The following is a 15,238-nucleotide window of genomic DNA, read 5'->3' as shown; positions in this document are numbered from 1 at the left end:
TGAAAATACAGCAATGCACAAATGGATATACTCAAGGACATCAAGATTATCCTAATTTTCATGGACAGTCATCTCTCTCCTTCAGTAATAATCAAGCCCTACCTACAGCTAGGTATCTTTTTGGTACCCATTACTCCTATTTAGAGAAATTAAGCAGATGGAGGCCTTCAAGTGCTCTCTCACAAAGCAGACTTGCCATTTCTTTGATTAGCTCTATTCTGTACTTGTAGAATTTGATCTTTATGTTTCTGAAAGTGCCTGATGAGAACTGTACAGAGTGTTCCAGACAAGGTCTCTCTGGGGCTGTGTACAATTAGCATTCCTGCTGGAAATGCCTCCAGAATAAATTCATTGACAGTTTGTGTGCCCAAAAGGTGTGGCTGACCTTTGTGCATAAACCAAAAACTATTATGAGGCCCAAATGAGACCTGAGTCGTCCATCAACTCTGTGTGTGGGTCTTCTTGAATATCACCAAACCAGATTATGGACTTTTTGTCTGAGAAAGTAGCTGTGATAGAGTGATGAGGGAGGAGTGTTTCACATTTTTGATCTGAGAAGCTTTTAAAAATAGGTTTTTCTTTCTGAAACTGAGAAAAATGCAGACTGAAAAGTCAACACAACCGAGTGAGGACTAAGAATGATTTGCAAGTGTCAAGATATATCCTTCCATCTGGTATTTCCACTTGATTTGTTTTTAATTGCTGATAATAAGCAATACATAAGAATCAAAATAACACTTTTCATCTCAGTTCTCCTAGAAATAGGACATTCCTTCCTGATTTTTCTTTTCCTACAAATAGTGACATGGATTTGGGTTTGGTTTTATTTTTTTCCCTTTGATTGAAATATATAAATGTTGAGAACTTACTTTCTCATTTACTTTTGCAAAAAATATGCAAATTAGAGTTATGTTCTAAATTAATAAAACAGATAGAAACCTGCAGCTCTTGCAGCTGTATTCCGTTTTGCTCAACAGGTATAATGTGTGTTTTTAAAATGGTGGCACATTCATTAGGGGAGTTAGTAAGAATGTTTCCTATATCTAAGTCTGGCAGCTCCCTCCCTCTTGTCAGCTCTTTATTCTGTTCTCTCTGTTACTCTTAATCCCCTGTCCTGCCTACTAAATTGCAGCTTCCTTCATTAATCCACCTGCGCTGCAGCTCTCAGGTTTTTCTGAAAGGCTTTAGAGGAAATCCAAGTATCACACTTATTACTCCCAGTGCTAATTCAATTTCTCCTCCTTTAATACTGTTACCTGCGTCAGAAACACGTGTGATTTCTCTTTCCTCTTTGAAGTATTTATGTATTTCCCAGGGTTGACAGTTCTCTGCTTTGATCATGGTCTCTTCAAACCTTTACCCGTTTGCTAGTTCCTTCCAGGCTCCTTCAGGCGAAGGGATGACTAGCACTAGGACGCCCTCCATGACATCATGCTGTTGGTGCTCGTTTTCCTCTGGCCTTTCCTCTTCCTTTCCCCAAGGCTGATTTTCAATACTCGCTTATTTCTTTTGCCCTCTTTTCTCCTCTTTTCCTCATCCCATTCACAAAAGTCAGTGTTCAACAGGAGCTGTGGGAGGTTAACACCACCCATGCCTCTGTTTCACCTCTGGTCTCAGGTTGCTTTCCCGTGGGTGCCTGCACTGGGTTATCGGTCCTGCAGCCCTCCTCCTTCCAGACCAGTGCCTAGGCACAGGGTGAAACGGAGGGGCTTGCATGCTCACTCTCTTTTTGCCAATGATTAACCATAACTTCCCTTTCCGAACCTCGTGTTAGGGCCTGATGGTCTACAACCTGACTCACCTGCTGCCTTTTGTGTTAACTTAAATAGTCTGGTGGGGAGAACATTTGGTCTTGGGCATCCTGGAAGACAGTGACAGTTTCCCCATGCTACTGAAGAGCAGTCAGCTGGGAAATGTTACACTTCTCGGGGGAGAACTGACAAACAGGAGTTGATTCGGCAGCCTGTGATTTCTGTCTGTCATTCCTTTCCCTGTAAAGCATGCCAACAAGGGGTGTAGCTTTCCCCTCCGCTCTATCTTTTTCTTCCACTAACTGGAATTTAGCAACACCAGTGATGAGGTAGTGCCTGCTGAACTGGTAGTGGTCTAGTTCATGGGCTGGGGAAGGAGGAAAAATCACCTGCCTGAATAATGTCTGTGACCTCTCTCTTCTCTTGTGGCATGAACCCTCTGTGTGTTTCATCCGCTTCTGTTTTGGGGGATCTAGTAATGGGGAAAATTACTTGTGGGTTTAATCAGTGATGCTTTTCGTTTTCATACCATCTTCCATAACTATTTCTAGTAGCAAGCTTAAACATCCAATACTTTTTTTTCTGGAAATCAAGTATTTGTTACATTTTGTAACTTACTTTACTTTGTCACTTGTTGATAGCTACTTAGGTGGCTGCCAGCCTCGCATATTCATAGAATTAGCAACCAGTTGGTGGCAATGCAGTAAAGCAACCTGTGTGCAACTATGAGTACTGTATGTTTCCTTATAGAAAGACAATGTGCATCAAACTGCTTAATGTCATCTTAATTTTATTATAAACACTTTTAATTAAAAAGCTCTTGTAATTAGATTCTGTCTTCTGTGTTGAGCCCTTTTTTCCATCTCCTTTGATAAGAGAGACATCTCATTTTGAAATTCGCTGCAGTCCCCCTTTTACAGCTGAAGAGCAGAACATGAACCATCTGTCAGCATATCTTAGTCTTTGGGAATAATTCAATAATTATCTTCAATCGCAGTTGGCGATGTTACACATTTGATGAAACACTTATGAAGGAAAGTACTTTTGGGAAATAGACCTTTCAGTGTGCGTTGTAGAATTGCAGGCAGCTTTTTGTGGGTTTTTATTACCTCTGAAATAATTGTGCTCTGCTTTTTTATTGCAGTATCTACTAGAAATGAAAAGCTTAATTCTGCCCCCTGAACATATTCTGAAGAGAGGGGACAGTGAAGCAATAGCATATGCTTTCTTTCATCTTCAACACTGGAAAAGAGTAGAGGGGGCATTGAATCTCTTACACTGCACATGGGAAGGCAGTAAGTAATTCTTTTTCTTACAAAGGAGCTAATCAAATATTTTTATTGAATATCATGAGAAACTAATAGCTTTTTGTGAAGTATAGTATGTGGGAATTTAGGAGGTCAGTTATATGCTCACCAGCATTGAAATTTTTGAAATTCAAACTGAAAATACAAACTTAATTTAATGAGAAAAAGGGTTCTGAAGTCTTGGGCTGTGTTCTCTGTTTATTACTGAACAAAATTTCCCATCTTCTTTGAGACATATTTTCTTACAGATGGATAAGGGGATAAGAATTTACCTTCCTCATTCCAGAGTTGTAGAGATTTGTTTGTAATTATTTGAATGAATGGTTTCAAACTGAAAGAGGGTAGATTTAGATTGGACATAAGGGAGAAATTCTTCACTGTGAGGGTGGTGAGGCACTGGAACAGGTTGCCCAGAGAAGCTGTGGATGCCCCATCCCTGGAAGTGTTCAAGGCCAGGTTGGATGGGGCTTTGAGCAACCTGGTCTAGTGAAGGGTGTCCCTGCCCATGGCAGGGGGGTTGGAACTAGATGATCTTTGAGGTCCCTTCCAACCCAAACCATTCTATGATTCTATGATTCTAAATATTAATGTGTAGTATAAAACAATACAGTATTTTATGACTTTTTTTTTTTTAAATTGACAAACTGGAGTGAGTCCAGTGGAGGATTACCTGGAACATGTGATGTAGGAAAAAATGCTGAGGGAGCTGGTTTTATTCAGCTTGGAGAAGACTTCTGGTAGGTGAAGGAGGGATCCAGTTGCTATCTTCCACCACGCAACAAAGAAATGATATGGAAGACAGAGTCAGAATCTTTGCAGAACCACAAGAAGCAATACACACAAGTTGAAACAAGAGAAATTTCATCTAGACATAACAAAAATATTTTCAGAATGAGAGTGGTGATGCATTGAAACAGATTGCTGATAGGTTGTGGAATCTCCTTTGCCAGAGATACTCAGAACTCAGCTGGACATGGCTCTGAGCAACCAGACTTAACTTTGAACATGACCCTGCTTTGAGTGGGAGGTTGGAGTATATGACCTCCAAAGTCCATATACTAACCTTCTAACCTGTCTTATCCCGTCTTTGAGATGTGTTTTTTTCAGGTTTCAGAGAATTAAAAAGTACCATTTGTAATCAGCCTTTGTGGGCTTTTTTTAATGCAGATTTTTTTTTTAGATAATCTAGTTCCCCTTTTCTGGTCTGCTTTATTCTGTTCTCTTTCAGCTTCTCCATATTTTATTATACCACCTTTTTTTTTTTTTGCTCTCTCCAGTTGCTGTTCTCATTTAGCTTTGTTTGTCACCGTGATAATTCCTAAAGAAATGCATATAATACCTCCATTGTAAAAGTGACTTACTGTCTCAGTCACTGTATGAAATGGCCTGAACTTGCCTAATTTGCAGTGTAGGCTCCCTGAGGAAGCAATGGCTTTATTTCTAGGTGTATAGAACACCTTGCTCAGTAATCCATAGCATTGCCGCCTGGGGTTTGCTCTGCTGCATTGTTCTCTGTCTTACCTGCTTGCTCTTTTCCTGTCATTTCTCCCAGTCTATTTTTTCTCTGCCATAGCTTCCTTCCCAGTGGCTTATTTTCAGTGGTTTGCTTTTATGTAATGTTTATTCTCTTCCAGATGCTTGCAGAAGTCCTTTAGTCCAAGGCTCATTATCCCATCATTATCGAGCAGTATTTTGCAGGGAATCCTGAATAGATCCTCTTTTGCTTTGTCAGGGTGGGGAGTCCCTACAGGGCTGTTTACAAGGACCAGCTTTTGGCACAGGAGGCAGGAGGCTGGCTGCCCTGCAGTCCTCCTGCCGATTAGGAAATCTAGTCATCTGTGCCTGAAGGCAGTGTAGGGCATTACCATCTAACTACGTTAATTGATTGCTCTCCTTATTACCTCCACAGCAATCTGAATATGTACTTTATTAGCTAATATTTGTATAGTAACCTATAAAGCTGTAAATGAGTATTGTTGCATATCCTCTAAAGAAAAATCCGTAATGTGTTTTGCACAGTGCTTTCAGAGATGAACAGTGCACCAGTCCTCAAAAATTTTCTTCAGATTTTCCTCATGCATAAAGACTCCCACGGGTTTTAATGGTTTCACCAGTATCTAGTCCAATAATCATAACTTTTGGTCCATATCTTAGTCTGGGTAATATTCTTTACTATTGTAGTGTTTATGTCACTCTGATGTGCTTTACTGGCAAAAGGTTTCCTTGGCATCTCTGCACAATTGTAAGTTAAAACAAGTGGAAACATGACATCATAGAAATTAAACTTAATTAAATACTCGTTCTAACCAACAGTCTACACACAGTACATGGTCAATTGCCCTCGCTTTCTTTCTAGGTATTTACGTACTTGCCATGTCTTTACAGTGTACTATTCTGTCAGTGCGCTTAAATAACCACAAGTCGCACTTCAGTACCTTGCATGTAGGAATTTAATGGCCACATACATACACTATTCAGTTTTGACCTTTTGGGAACTGGGCAGAGTTAAGTACATTACGTCATTCACTTAGGGGTACGTTTTGAATGCTTCTGAGGAGAATAAGGTCACTCCTAATTAAGACAGCCTCTATCAAAATTTATACAGAAATGTCTCTCTGATATTTTGAATTCCTAAATTCTCACAGAGTGTTTTTCCCAAATTGCATTCAACGATTGAGAAAAGTGAGGTTATAAAAATAATGATCATCATTGAACTGGAATGTTGGTTGTTTCCTGCTCTGTCTTCATTCGATCAGTCAAAGTACAAAGTACAAAGTTCCTAGTACAACTGAAAAAGCTCAAGTGACACCACGTGAAACATTGCTCTGGGTTTAGTCCAGGTGCTCTGTACAGAAGGGCTGTAGTTTCAAGTGTAACCAAATTTCAAAAGAGTCTGAGGCGCTTGTTCATCACTGTCAGTTTCTAAATTTCTGCCATGTTTCCTATTGCTTTCATGAAGAAGAAAAACTGTGGGGCTCAAATGCTACGGCAGCTTTTATGATGAGTACATGGTTAAATGGCAAACAGCCTCTGTGATACCTGAATTGATTGATGTAAAATAGGATCAGATAACCCTGTAAGAGTAAGGCAGACAAGTACCCATGTAAACACAAACCAATACAGATAAACCAGAGCACTTTCTTCCATGGCTGATAACAATGCTAAATAAACCATTTTGCTGTAAATATTCCATATTTGGTCTTATGTCAAAGATGACTGTTTAAATTCAGCAAAATCTATTCAGTCATTGTTCACTTGTTTTGTAAAAGCAACATCTTACCGTCCCTTTTTATTTTGATTAGAATACTACTGTGATTTAGGGTAAGGCAGAAGAGACTTGATTGTCTGTTTAAATATTAGCGAAATTGGAAGGGAAAACTTGTGTTAGTGATTTTGAAGTAATGAGCATTGAACATCCCTCCACATATGTTTTTGTACAGACACTCAAGTTTGTTGCATGTGAAGATCACACAAGGCTTGGATTATTGTATTCGTACTTGGCTTTTTGGGGTGCTATGGAGAGGGGGGTTAATATTGGAAGAGCGTTACAGCCCAGGTTGGTTTACAATCTTTGAGGCTTTCTGCCTTCTAAACTATTGCTTTAAACACAGTAATCAAGAATAAATACACTCATATAGTTGCATAAAAAACACAGCTAACTATTTAAAATGCAGTGTGCACAGCTGAAAATGCTGGGATATTGTGTATTTTTAAAGCAATTCCTCGGTTGCCTTGTGAGCAAGAGATAATGGAGTGCTATCGTGTGGTGGTGGGCTGTACCTAACATCTTAAAATATATAGTGCTTCCTAGGACATCTGTTGAGGAAAATATTGCTTCAGTGACTGATGTTCATAGGAGTAGTGAGAATAACACGTTGATGACATTTTAACAGTGAGAATAATATATAGGATAATGGAAAAGGATGCCTTGATTGCAAAGCTATAATTCAGTCAAGTATGCTGATGTTTCCATAAACCACAGGCAATCTGACTGGCCTATGACATCATCACCATCCAGATTTAGTAATCCATTTCCCTCCCTCTCTGTTATTATTTTCAATTTTAAAAATGCGTAAGATTAAGTATTATTTAATCCATGACCTGAAGATTTATATTGGAAACCTGACTTGATCTGCTGCATTTAAAAAGAATGTATGTGAGGAACCTGGTTTTAATAATTCAGTATTAATCTTTGATTGCCAAATATAAAATGAAAACATGACTGTGTTGGAAAACTGGTTCTCTGGGCTTGAGTCATCAGTGTTACCTGGTTTGCTGGAGTGTGATGGGAGAAAGGTAGTGTACTTTTTTCCATGCAAAACTTATGTTATGCTTGATGCACAGAGATTGCAAATATTGACCTGAATGCATGAGCTTGGCTGGTCATTTTTGTAGGCTATACCTGTTATATCAGATACACTTCTTTCCCCTGAAATGTAAAAATTCTGCAGCCTAAAAGCCTAAGACAAAACGTGTAAATTTGAATTGTAAGTACAGCGGGCTCTGATCATGCAAACATTTATGTGTATGTACTTGTAATGTGGTCTCACTTGATGGTCATGAGCCTTCTCCCTGGAATAAAAATAAACATAAGTGTTTGCAGGATTAAAAGCTAAGTGTGGATCTATATTTTGGCATTTCATTAAGCAATTTATATGCTGTTTGCAACCAAATGTAAATGTTATGTTTTGTCTATGTTTGTTTTTTCAAAATCATAAATATTATTATGTCCAGTGACTGCCACACTCACAGTAACTTGTGCATGGTGTCATTTTCTTTTCAGCTTTCAGAATGATCCCCTATCCACTGGAAAAAGGACATCTTTTCTATCCTTACCCTATTTGTACAGAAACTGCAGATAGAGAACTACTACCGTGTACGTTCAACTTTTCTCTTCTTATCGTTGACATTAAAGAATCGTTTACCTGAGCCTTGCAGCACTGATCTCCATTGATGCCTGGATTAGAATAATGGGGTTGGCGGGGAGTCTCTGGAGCTCCTGTGGCAGTTTGAGAGGCAGCTCCTAGCCATAGTTCATAACAATTAGCTATCTTTATTGTTGTTGACCGTGTAGGGACAGGGAGAGAGATTACTGAAGGAATCAGTTAGATCTTGCTATTCTCTCTTGCCAAGACACTGGAAAATAGGTCTGATCTTTCATCTAGGGTAACATCCCATCAAACTAAAAGCACAGTGGCACAGCCTTGTTAGTCTTTTGTAGACACACCGGCTACTTAAATTCCAAGGCAGGATCAAACCTGCTTGAAGATGTCTGGATCATTAACGCAGCTGTTATTCTGACATTTTATGCTGACGTTTTCTGAAAATCAGTCTTAAATAGCAAGAAAGGGTTTTCTTCGTGTAATGGTGTGTGTGCTGTTATGAAGAGATTGATGTGAAATTACCTCAGTCATTTATTATATATGTTTATGGCATGTATTAGCAAAGTGCCAGCAGTGTTCCCGGTGCTCTGCAAGATGTAGCTATAAAGACAGTTCCAGCCCTTGGGAAGCGTTACAGTCCAAGCTAATGGGACTTCTTGCAGTGCATGCAGCGAAGCACAAGAATGCAGAGGAAGAGCTGAAGCTGCCAGTCTTGCAAACAGTTATGCTTTGTTCCCACATGTTTTCTCACTGAAGTCAGTGGGACTTTGTGTGAGCACAAGTGGAACACACATGAGTGTGGCGGGGTTTGCAGGGTCAGGGCAGAGGAGGCAAGTACAACTTGATCCAAAGAAGGAGATTCTTCTCTCACCTTCTCCATCCTGAAGAAGAAATAAAGAGACATCTGTTCTGGAGAAAGTAAAATATAGCCTTGCTTCTGCTGTGAAGGCTGGTTTTGAGGGCATTTGCACGCTTTGTCGTCTTTCATTCAGAACCTCTCTGCGTTGGGCTGAAAAATGTGTTGCCACTTTTTGTAAGCCTACGTGAGTAAACATTAGGTGAGAATAATACAGTGAAAATCCACTCATTGTGAGTCTCTCCTGCACAGTACGTTCTCGCTGATATTACACAGAAATCCTTGGCAACTGACAATATCTCCCCACCCCATTATAATCACTGTAATTATAACAACACCTCTTAGAGTGCTCTGCTTGCTTTACTCAGAGGGACGCTGAGCTGGGGAGGGTGGAGTGTCAGGAGATTTAGGAATGACAGAGTCATGCAGAATAGCTCAGTGTTCTCTTTTTAGATGCAAAACTAATCGTTCTTGTCAAATGTTAGAAGCCAGGGACTCTTTAACAGAATATGCAGACAGTCGTATTCAGCTCTGGCAGTTATGGGAAATGCCTTTCACTGCAAAATCTCTTGGGTTTGAGTAGGGAAGGGTTTAGCATACCGTGACAGACACGGGTCGGTTAAAGGGGTTTTGCATACCTGTCCACACCCTTTAATTGTCTGTGTTTTAAAGGAGAGTCAGCTGGAATTATATCAGAGCACTGAGGTCTGATAGGCTATCTGAATTAAAAATATCAATCACAAAACTTTTGCCATGACTGGATAATAGACCAGAACAACAAGTTTGAGCCTGTGTCAAAAGCAAGCACAAAAAACTGAGCACAAGAAATCTTAGACTTACACAGTCCATGATCTGGTATTTCCTGATCTCTAAATTTAATTTAAATAAGAGAGAAGTTGCAAATTATCTGTGTTTTTGTTTTTAAACTGAATGAATTAGCAGACCCAAAAATCACATGTATTTTAGTTTATAATATTTTAATTTAAACTCTTACGAATTCATGCTGTTGGTTTTGGAAACCACTCTACTCTGGATGAATGCAGTCAAGAATACTGTCCTGCCATGTAGCTGGATTACCTGTGCTTATGTTGTCTGCAGGTACAAAGAGATAAGAGCTGGTCACTGAAGCAGAGAAAGTAGGCAAAATGGGAGAGTAATGTTTTGTGTGTATAAGTAGTCATAGGATTTGAGTATATGGGAAGCCTTGAGACTGGTCCTGTATGAGAAAAAAATGTTTCAAAGTTGGCATTTATCGTGACTGTAGCTCCAAAGTATGGACTGAATGAGTGAAGCAGACAGGTAAGAGTCCACCAGACCTTTTGCCAGCCCAGCCAAATTTCCACTTTGAATCTGAGCCACCATAAAAGTTTAAGAGATATATTCTTCCAGTAAAATACTCATTATCCTCTTCTGACCCTTTTAGCCTTCACAATGGTGCTTTCTCCAAAGCCCAGTGAGCAATTTTTCATACCAGAGTCGAGGAAATTTCTATATCCCTTTTGGTGTAGACTAACAAACACCTTAAAAATTCACTGTTAATTTAAATTCCAGGTTTTAACACTTAAAAATGTTGTCGTATTGTTGTATTTATACAGAGAATTCTGAAAATCTGAATTTAAAGTATTGTTTGTATTTATACAGGGAATTCTGAAAATCTGAATTTAAAGTACTTGTTTGTAGGTCCTACTTTAAGGATAAATTTTCTTGGTTCTGCAGATTAAACCCTCAGAATTTACTGATACAAAGGCTGTAGTTTTACAGTCTGCTTAAACCAATCCACAATCATGCTTCTGGCAAGGTTGGTCTCGCTGCTGCTCCTGGGTGCATGTTTCTGCACTCTCTGTGTATCAGCATCAGCAAACATGCAGCCATGTGGCTAGTCAGTGACCTGCGTTAAAAAAAATGGATTTTTTATTTGTAGGTTAGTTTTCTGGGATTAGTTGTTGCACAGCTGCGTTATAGTTGGTGCTGACACAAGGAAGAAAAAAGTAACATGTACATATGACCAGAGTAAGCCAGAAATATGATCTTCAGATGAGAATTATTTGGCAGTGAGATGACCGACCCAACAATAATGTTTGCCTTAGATGTTTCAGATCTATGTGTTTCTTCCTTCAAAAGCATCTTTGGGTGTCTCTGGCTGTTGAAACCACTTAAGAATGTTGGTTTGGTTTTGGTTGGGTTGTTGGGGTTTTTTTATGTATAATGCATTCCCCTTCCCATCTTTTTTTTCTACAGCCTTTCACGAAGTTTCAGTTTACCCCAAGAAAGAGCTTCCCTTCTTCATCCTCTTCACTGCTGGACTATGTTCTTTCACAGCCATGCTAGCCCTCCTGACACATCAGTTCCCAGAGCTTATGGGGGTCTTCGCAAAAGCTGTGAGTATTGTCTGCTGCTACTCTCTTCTGGTAAATACACGGATGCAGGAAGATCTGGGCTAAATACTGCTGCGTATTAAATATCTGCATAGTCAGTTGTATAAATAAAATGTCAAGAGGTGTCTGAACAGGAGGACATTTGAACAACTGTTAAGGGAGCTAATCAGTAAAGCACACTACTGTCTGTCTTCTCTGGTTTATATGGCTCTTTTGGTAGGCTAGATCTCTTGTGATTTTGCCAAAAAAAGGCTTGGTGGGAGAAGGGAGTAGCTTTGTTTTCATATGTAATCCAATAAAATAAACTAATAATGATTTTCAGAACCCCTCTATTTTGTGTAGAGCCATAATAATTGTGCCGTGCTTTCCAGTGCAATAGAAACTCTTAGTATGTGCAGACATAGAGTGTACTGTTAACCAAGGCAAATTTCTGTGTTCTTTCCCCGAACTGCCATGAAGGAAGTGGTCTCAATATTTCCCTCATGACTTTTCTTAACTACATCCAGGGAAGTCTCTGCTAATTCTGCTTTTTTAATCCACAAAGGATTAATAAATGTTGGAGGATGGGGGGGAGGGCTATGAATTATGCTAAACCATTATTTTTTCTTTGCAAAACCAAGAACATCACTGCTCCAGTGTTTTAGGATATGAAAAATCAACTTATAGAAAAGTTCTAGGATAACAAAAAAAACTTATCTCCTTCTCCAAGAAATACTGAATATCTTCTGTTGTAACATATTTTCTCAAATATATTTGTATCTCTTGTAGGTCTTGTGTTTCCAGAATAACTTCCTGGCCTTGTTTTTAATGTCTTTCATGCTTTTGATTTAGGGGGCATAGGGAGTGGGGTGGAGGAGGCAAGGCTGAAAGGCTTTGGCAAATTCCAGATTGTAAGTGCTTGCTCAAACTCCTTTGCAAATGGCGGGAGACTCCCTTTGCAGGTGCACCAGCAGACATCTCTTTGAAATGCAGCTGTGTCAGAACAGAACAGAAGTTGGCCAGCTCTGGCTCTTCCCTTTCAGTTTTAGGGAAGATCATTTCATAAATAACTAATTTCATAAATAGCTAAAAGATGAATGTGCTGACTGTTGCTGTGGTTCTGTGCATTGAGTCACCTGTTCCTGTATGGTGGTATATGACATTATGAAACTGTGCACATATGCTTTAATTTTAATAGGTCAAAATTATTCCTTCTCTTATGCCTGCCAATCCCAAAAGCATTGCACAGATGTAATATCGTCATCATGGCCCAGGCTTATGTTCCTGCAAGTTGATATTTACCATATTTCACAAAAACTGCATAGGTTAGCATGATTGGATGTTGGGAACTGGCTTTGACCTGTCCTCCAGGTAGCATCTTCATGCACCTTTTCCATAGCCCATTAACCCAGACACTAGGTTCTTTAAGGCAGAAAAAGCCCTTGAGTGCTGAGGACCTCCTCCACGGGTGAGACTGCATCCAACCTGGATGCAGTAACCAATGCTGTAACCTTGTACCTGGAAGTAAGCTTGACTCTTCCCATCATGAAATTGGGAGAAGCCAGTTCTTCTTTGATTGTTTTGTCAGACTGAATATAAGTAACTTTAAAATGACAGTAGATCTTAGCATTTTCACTCAGTTAGGGAGAAGCATGTTCATAGCTTGTGGTTTTAATTTTTGCTAGGCTTTCTAACAAAAGGGTTTTGGAGGTCACTTAAGATATGAATACAAGGAGAACAAATTTCTGATTGCATGTCTTGGATAAAATTGTTAGCCCAGTGTACATATTGTTAAATTTCTTTCATTCTCATGCAGAAATATAACAATATCTGGGAAGTCATTAAAAATATGTAATTGCAGGTCCTTTCATAATATGGGAGCAATAAGAATGTATCTTAAATAAAACTGAGAGTTGTATTAACAAGGGAGTTGCTATATAATTTGAGTCAACAGTCATGTCTAAAAGCATGGTGCCTAGTTAAATTTTTAAAATGAGTGAAACTTCAGAAAGACTAATTATTCTCTGATTTGACTCGTGTGTTTGCCTGAGATCACTGACATGGTCTGTTTTAATATGTCCTGTATGATGGGTGAGACCTCAGTTCAGCAAGCAGGTTTGCCCAGGGACATATTTCATCTGTTTGGACCTCTGCAAAAGCTGAGGCGTGGAACATGTAGACCAGATCACAGGGACTGAGCAATAAATAGTCAGTTCCTCCATGTAAACACCAGCCATGCAGTGGAATAGCCTAAAAAGATAACTTTTGCATATCTTTTTTAATCAAATGTTGCTATTCAGAAGGTGCTCCCAGAAGGCTGCTTTCTGCCAGCATTGAAAATAGGCAGGTTGATAGTTTTCGTTTAAAACACAAAATAATAATAGCAAACTTTTTACAGGTCTCCCATTACCAGTTCTGCCCCCCTGAATTCTTACTTCACTGCTGGTGCTGTTTTTTCTGTTCTGTGTGGAAAAAGCAGTGTCAAAAGGAAAGGCAAAAAAAAAAATTAAAAAAACCAACACAAAACCAGTGTATCATGCATACTAAGCCCTCCTGGGGTGCTACCATGTGGCAAACAAGCCGGATAGGCATCTGCCTGTCTGTGTCTGAGGGCAGGAGCACCAGGAGCTTTCCAAGAGCCAGAGAGCCCCAGCATGGGTGGTGGTTACGTGGGCTTGTACCAGAGAGTAGGTGGCATCCTGAACCTCTTGCTGTCAGCAGAGGTTTTGTTTGGACTTCAGTGAAGCCAGGCTTTGGTATCCATGAATTTAAATGTATTTTGTAGACCAACTAATTTTCCAGGTGGAGAAAAACTTGAGTCATTTTAAGCTACAGATACTTTGCTGAATTTTTTATAGGATACAATCGACTACTTCAGCAAGAAAATTCCTATGAATTGCAATAAAACTGTCAGGCAAATTGTTCTTGTTTCATTGATTTAACAAGTATGTAGTTTGCACTGGTTTCAAAGCTGAGTTTTATTCAAGTAGATGTGATAGTGCAAGCTTACCACATAGATCAAGTGCTACTCAAAGAGCAGAAAATATCCTCTAGTGAGCCTTTTGCATTTGGCAAAATTAAAGGAGCGTGTTTATTTAAACAGTTCACAGCTCAGCCAGAGGGACTGCTTCTACTTAGCCTAAGCCGCTTGAAATAGTACTAGCAAACTGTAAGATGAGGTAAGTCAGTGTTACATTAATTCAGCTGCGATTCACGTTATACAGCTTGACCTTTAGCACTACAGCTGAAATACTGTGCTCAGCTTCAGTAAGAAGTTTTTTCTTCAACCCATGCTTATGACAAAAATCACAGTACTGGTGATGGTGTTACCTGGTTTTCCCATGATGCACAAGTTGTCCATGACATAGTGTCTGTATTGTATGCAAACATGTCCAAGAGGAAAAAAAGAATTTGAATGGTTACTATTGCCTTTAAAATGCATAAGCATCATAAACATCATACATTTTTACAGTTAAACTCTGCACAGAGCCCATTTTGGTAAACAGTGAAACTGCAGGTATTTTTGTGCTTGGTACCATGAAATGGTTATCATTTCTGGCTGCTGGATAGTGAAATTTTGAAACATTTTAAATACATTTGCCATATATAGCTGTGTTTCAGCAGCACACAGACCTGTAATGATTTTTGAAATTGCATGTTTCATACTTAACTTTAGAAAATTAGGAGCCTAAGGTAGCGACCAGAGACATGTCTGTATTAAGTAATAAAATATTGTTTGTTCTGTGGCCCCAAAGGCAACTGGCACATCACAGTTCACGCCTGTACGTCTAACCTCTCCTCCCTTCAAAGGTAGGATGGCCCCATCTGCGCTGGCTGCTGGGAACTGTCCCTGCCCTGTGCTACCCCCAGACTCTGCCTGGGCTTTGTTGGGGAGGGACTACCTGGTACGGGCCAGAACTGTGTCAGGAGCTGTGCTAGCAGTCCAGGAGTGCGGCTGTGCCACAGTCCTTATTGATTTACGGGAGAAGGCAAAGCCCAACCACCCCAGCTCCCTCTGGGGGTAGAGAGGGAAGAGACAATTTCAAAGGGCAGTTCTGGTCCTGGGATGGGTAGAAATACTCTCTGG

The 15,238-nt window shown here is 39.7% G+C and overlaps 1 protein-coding gene across 7 annotated transcripts in view; it reads left to right on the top strand.

Moving 5' to 3' along the window:
* The window catches only part of ST7 (suppression of tumorigenicity 7), a 154,790-nt gene that overhangs the window by 138,143 nt on the left and 1,409 nt on the right, over nt 1–15,238 (top strand). For 6 of the 7 annotated variants that reach the window (XM_054819881.1, XM_054819903.1, XM_054819855.1 and 3 more), the window contains 3 exons: nt 2,896–3,046; nt 7,842–7,934; nt 11,036–11,175. In XM_054819881.1, coding sequence (XP_054675856.1) covers nt 2,896–3,046; nt 7,842–7,934; nt 11,036–11,175 — 384 coding nt within the window. Of the gene's footprint in view, nt 1–2,895; nt 3,047–7,841; nt 7,935–11,035; nt 11,176–15,238 lie in introns of those variants that run through there. The other variant, XR_008576310.1, reaches the window with a different exon arrangement.

This window comes from Grus americana, chromosome 1, assembly GCF_028858705.1.
Source record: "Grus americana isolate bGruAme1 chromosome 1, bGruAme1.mat, whole genome shotgun sequence".
Lineage (NCBI taxonomy): Eukaryota > Metazoa > Chordata > Aves > Gruiformes > Gruidae > Grus > Grus americana.
The sequence above is the reverse complement of the archived record's forward strand: the minus strand, read 5'-3'. Positions and strand labels throughout refer to the sequence as shown.